Genomic DNA, 6,000 nt, shown 5'->3' on the forward strand with positions numbered 1-6,000 from the left:
TCCACAACAGAATGATCCCATTCTTTGACATCTGCTCTTGTTACAACCACAAATCAGAGAGATGGTTTACACCTTGAGAAACCACAAATATGAATATATATATATATATATATATATATATACACACACACACACACACACACATGAGAGGAGAGCAGATGACAAAAATGAACAAAAGCATTCTAAATGTAACTCCGTTTTGTTCAGATGGTCTTATTGGATTGTGGTCTGTGATACAGTACAGATTAAATCAGTATTGCATAAACTCATTTGAATACAGGAAGCACTGGCAAACACACACAATGTAATATCATTGATTCTTGGTGCTCACAACCCTTGATTCCGGCAAGATGACGACAGCGGCATGTTAACCAGTTTCGACTGGCTGTTACAGTGCATCATGCAACATGTCCTTGTAACACTGCATTTCTCTAAAATGATTCAGGACCCTTATGGTCATATTTTCAGTAGTGTGGTACGGGGGAAAACATTGAATCCCAACACATGCACATCCTGTTCAGAGAAGAAATCGAAGCATTTGATGCAAAGCAAGCAAGAACTGAGTTGACCCTCAGGGTGAGCGCATATCCTGTTAGTTAAACGTTACAGAGTTTGTTTTAAGGACTGTTTTTTAGGATATAGTGACATTGAAAAAGATTAAATATAGTCTAGCGATTCAAAGACGTTTTAATGAATTCTCACTGGACTTTTATATCAAGGCTCTTTATTCTAAATAATATCAGAGATTCTTCAAACTGTGGCCAATGGAAGGCCATTTCCACCTCAGCCTTAATTAAATCAGGTCATGTGAGCTACAAAGTTGCAACTGTGAGATAATGAAACGTCACACTTGGGAGATAGTCACAATTGTGAAAAAAGACACTTTGCCAGATTTAATGGTGCATCGGGAGATATAGTCGCAATTAACTTGAACTCATTTGAGGTGGGAATGAACCTCTATAGTGGCTGTAACCAAATATGGTACTGAAGAGTGACAGTCACAAAGGTTTCTTAAAGAAAAAGGCAAAATAAAAACACCCACAACTGTTTTACAATACTCAAACTTTAATTAATCACATTTTCAACCTAATTGTGAATGCAGATCTGAAACGAGGGAAAACACAAGAACAAAAGAGAGTTCCAGAGAAATAAAACCAACACAATAGAGCATAAAACTATTAAGGCAGATTTTCTGGACACAGACGCAACAGTAAGTGTCTTTTAATTGACAAGACCGTATGTGGAGCATGTGCATGTTTATATGAAGCAATAAAAAAAAATGCACTACTGGACAACAGGCCATAAGTAATTACAGTAATTAAAAAAAAACATTAGTAACTCAATTCTTTGAAATTAGATAAAATAGTGGCACAAGCGAGATGCTATAGTCCATGTACCTCTCATTATCCGCTCACAACTTCAATAGACCAAACCTTCACTCTAAAATGTTCAAGTCCCTTAGAGAGTGTAACTCTTCATGACAATAGTACGGTAATTCTCATCATCTAATCTTAATTAAGGCACTTTATATTCAAAAGGTGCAGCAAGGAATGCAACACTAGCTCAGAGCAATGGCAATGGCTGTTTCTGTGGAAATCTGATGCATACATGCACACAAACATAATGGCATAAGAAATCAAGGCCAAAGACTTTGAAGTTAGGTTGAATTCTTTGAGTGTGAGATGATTTTGAGCTGTTTACCTTCTCAAATATTAGCATCCTTGACTGAGCTCTATATTTGGAATTAATGGATAGCTCACCCGAAAATGTAGAATGTCCTTTACAGCCTTTTGCATGCACAGCTAAAATCCATTTGCAACTACATGGGATCTTTGGATGTAGCCTGATGCTAAACAGACAATACTGTGATGAGTTGTGTAATTGTGTATTTATGTTAACTATTAAAATAAATTACAATGAAACACTGTAGTCTAATCTTTTCTTAAGTAAACAGTGTTTTTAATTTGGCAAAGCTGAAGCAAAATGGCAAACAACAGGATTTCATCTGACTACACTATGGGCATGATGAAGCTTGTGAAGCATTATAGCAGCTTTTCAGTGACTCATGCTAAAACAGACACCTTTGGCATTTAAGCACTGTGATACGACAATGGACAAGCAATTAGAGTGGTTCAATAAAGAAAGTGAGGCCTTAACATTCATCTTCTGAGAAACCTGCAATTAACACAATGCTGGGAATGGAACATTTTCGGCATCAAGAAAGCAGATAAAAACGAAAGCACACCAAACAAAACGATTCCTTTCTGCCATTACAAAATTTGCAACCCAAACAACGGGAATCACTTCCCAAGCCAATGACATTACAACTCGCAGAGGAAGTTATTAGCAGCAAGCTAATCAAGATTATTACATTTCAAATTTCATAACATAGGAATGAAGGAAAAAAATTACAGGCCCTCGGCCTATAAACGTGCCAACACACTAGACAGACAAATTAATTTATGAACATAGTACCAAATGAAATAAGCTCAGTAAGGCAGGAATTAGGCGTAGTGTAGGTCTATTCAAAATAAATTCACCCAAACTCAATTATATTTCAAGAAATCAAACCCAAGCATTAAATGATGAGTCTGTCACAGCTCTGAGACTCCATCAAAATCTGCAGATGATTGTAGCAATAAAGACAAACGAAAGAATAAGCAAAACATATCCTGAATGCATTTTTCTAGGGCACATTTCAGTTCTCTTAAGGGTAATTAACACAAAAGCTTCTAAAAAAAAAACATTAGAATCTACGTACAAGTCTGTTTTAATCGCCCTGAAGTATGTACACCTCAGCTTAAGACATTTTAGTGCCTTAATGATATTGATTCAGTTTATGGTCAAAGAGTTCTGATTATGGACAAATATCGATCTGTTTTTGAATGGGAGTGCTAGGATCTGACCGACATATCTGCGCTAGCAAAAAAAATAATAATTAAGCTCAAGAACTGAGAGAAGCTTTTGGGAACATGACATATTAATCCAACAAATTAATTAACTTGTAATTATCTACTCTGTATAATATAGTGATCAGTCCAGCTGGCAGACACTAGATCTACTTCATCGAAACAAGCACGCATTCGTATCTTTAAACACACTGACATACAGGCAGACACACCAACACACAGCCTGGCCTCGATAGACGACACGAACACATTCACACTTTTAAGGCTCACTTTTAAGGCAGCAAGCCACTGCCTCCACCTAAAGGCACTTTGACTCAACTGTCAATCATTCTGAATGGGATCATGGATCCTCCGCTCTCATAGTGCCTCAATCTATTCGCATGTCCCGCAGAATAGACTAATTTTAATGAAGACTTATTTCGGCTGTTAGTAGAACTGGATTGGCTGAACTCCTAATGTTTCAAATCCACCAACTCTCTGAAAGTACAACTTAATAGCCGATAAGCTGGTAAGTCCCCCACAATGATAGGATGCTAACTACGGGTATATAATGCATCTCTGATATTACCCAGCACTCCACTGTCACATTTGGGGAAGAAAAAAGGAGTGAGATGCCAGTTTTAACTCATTTTGAGAACTGCAGTCTACTGGTTCTCTAACTACAGATAGTTAACAGTGATGGACTAAGGTGGGGAATGTAATTTATTGCAAACATTTTGGTTCTCTTGGTTGGCGTAAATGAGGAATGGCCATAAAAGGGTTTGAAATCAAACACCACACACAGATGGACACAACCCAAAGGACTATGTGATGAAAATGCAGAACAGATTTGAAATAAAAGGGGAAAAACTTTGTTCATTCAGTCCGGAATTATACTGATATTATTTTTGAACGTGGTGATGATGATGATGGACTCGATAGAATATTGAGAACCATCAGTAATGGTAACTGTATAAAAAAAAAACACTGTCCTAGTGAAGATACCTGAAATTAACACTGGGAATCGGGAAGTATTGTCGCAGGTATGATGAGAAGGTGCCCCCTCCGATGCCTTTCAGGGGAAACACCATGACACCATGAAAACAATTTACGGACATAACTTTGAAAGCTGTGGTTGTACACAAAAGCAGGACACATTTCACATACCCCATAATGCCACTGCTCGAAAAGGCTTGGGGCATTACTTTGTGTGTGGGGTGTATTTGTGTTAATGAACTCGGGTGATAGTGAGAGATCTAACATTAACGAAAAATAAAGCTCAAATCACAGGAATTAAAATTAAAAAAATATGAGTGGGATGAACATGGGGGATCACGGGAGTGTTTAAGAAATATCATCGAATCTGTGAGTATAATGTGTCTCTCTCTCTCCCTCTCTCTTTTGGGTCGGAGTGTGGGTTTTGTGGTGCCTCCAGGTGGCAGCGTGTTACAGGGTGTGGTAGTTGCGATCCTTGGATTTGCAGAACTTGTAAAGGAAAAAGATGACAGCTTGAAGGCCAAAGACTAACACAATTCCCCCGATGAAACTGGCGGCATCGAATGTGGATGATCTAGATGGAGAAGTAGTAGGTGACATGGTCGTGGTGTCTGTGGAAAGGCCAAATTTTCAGTTAAACTTAAACGGATAAAGGAAGTGTTTCACTCTGTAAGAGAGAGCTGTACTTACTTGTGACTGTGCTGTTTTGAGTCGGAGCAACTGATGTGGTGGGGACTGTCGTGGTAGCTGAACAGAAAAAAAAGTGCTGTTCAGAATCATTTTTCTACATCAACAATAAACAGTAAAAAAGCAGATACATCAAATCTTACAGCCTGCTCTGTGCTATGAACTGATACATATATCAGTAACTGACAGATATACAGTGCTGTGAACAAGTTTTTGCCCCCTTCCTGTTTTTTTAATTGTTTGCATATTTGTCACACTTAAAAGATTCAGATCATCAAACAAATTGTAATATTACACAAAGATAATGCAAGTAAATACAAAATGCAGTTTTTAAATTATGATTTCTTTTATTAAGGGAAAAAAAGCTGTCGAAACCTGCCTGGCCCTGCGTGAAAAAGTAACTGCCCCCTAAATCTAATAACTGTGCCACACTTTGCAGCAACAACTGCAATCAAGTGTTTGCGATAACTGGCAATGAGTCTTTCACATCGCTGTGGAGGAATTTTGGCCCACTCTTCTTTGCAGAATTGTTTTAATTCAGCCACTTTGGAGGGTTTTCCAGCATGAATGGACTGTTTAAGCATCTCAAGTCCAGACTTTGATTTGGCCACTCCAAAACCTTAATTTAGTTTTCTTGAGCTATTCAGAGGTGGACTTGCTGGTGTGTTTGGGATCATTGTCCTGCTGCATAACCCAAGTGTGCTTGAGCTTGAGGTCACAAACTGACGGCCGGACATTCTCCTTCAGGATTTTCTGATAGAGTGCAGAATTCATGATTCCCTCAATTATGGAAAGTCGTCCAGGTCCTGAAGCTGCAAAGCAGCCCCAGATCATCACACTACAACCACCATGTTTGACTGTTGGTATGATGTTCTTTTTATGAAATGCTGTGTTGGTTTTACGCCAGATGTAACGGGACACACACCTTCCAAAAAGTTCAACTTTTGTCTCATCAGTCCACAGAATATTTGCCCAAAATTCTTGGGGATAATCAAGATATTTTTTGGCAAATGAGAGACGAGCCTTTGTGTTCTTTTTGGTCAGCAGTGGCTTTTGCCTTGAAACTCTCCCATGGATGCCGTTTTTGCCTAGTCTCTTTCTTTTTGTTGAATAATGAACACTGACCTTAATTGAGGCAAGTGAGACCTGCAGTTCTTTAGATGTTGTTCTGGGTTCTTTTATGACCTCCTGCATGAGTCGTCGTTGTGCTCTTGGAGTAATTTTGGTTGGCCGGCAACTCCTGGGAAGGTTCACCATTGTTCCAAGTTTTCTCAGTTTGTGGATAATGGCTCTGACCATGGTTCGCTGGAGTCCCAAAGCCTTAGAAACGGCTTTACAATCCTTTCCAGACTGACACATGTCAACTGTTTTGATTCTCATCTGTTCTTGAACTTCTTTAGATCGCGGCATAATGTGTTGCTATTTAAGC

The 6,000-nt window shown here is 38.7% G+C and overlaps 1 protein-coding gene across 1 annotated transcript in view; it reads right to left on the bottom strand.

Moving 5' to 3' along the window:
* Nucleotides 1-1,045: 1,045 nt before the first annotated feature.
* The window catches only part of cd164 (CD164 molecule, sialomucin), a 17,906-nt gene continuing 12,951 nt past the window's right edge, over nt 1,046-6,000 (bottom strand). The window contains exons 5-6 of the mRNA XM_016293653.1: nt 4,575-4,631; nt 1,046-4,495 (exon numbers count right to left, since the gene is read on the bottom strand). Of these exons, the coding sequence (XP_016149139.1) occupies nt 4,335-4,495; nt 4,575-4,631 (218 nt within the window). The 3' untranslated portion in view covers nt 1,046-4,334. The remainder of the gene's footprint in view (nt 4,496-4,574; nt 4,632-6,000) is intronic.

Source organism: Sinocyclocheilus grahami, unplaced genomic scaffold, assembly GCF_001515645.1.
Source record: "Sinocyclocheilus grahami isolate Dianchi unplaced genomic scaffold, SAMN03320097.WGS_v1.1 scaffold15.1, whole genome shotgun sequence".
Lineage (NCBI taxonomy): Eukaryota > Metazoa > Chordata > Actinopteri > Cypriniformes > Cyprinidae > Sinocyclocheilus > Sinocyclocheilus grahami.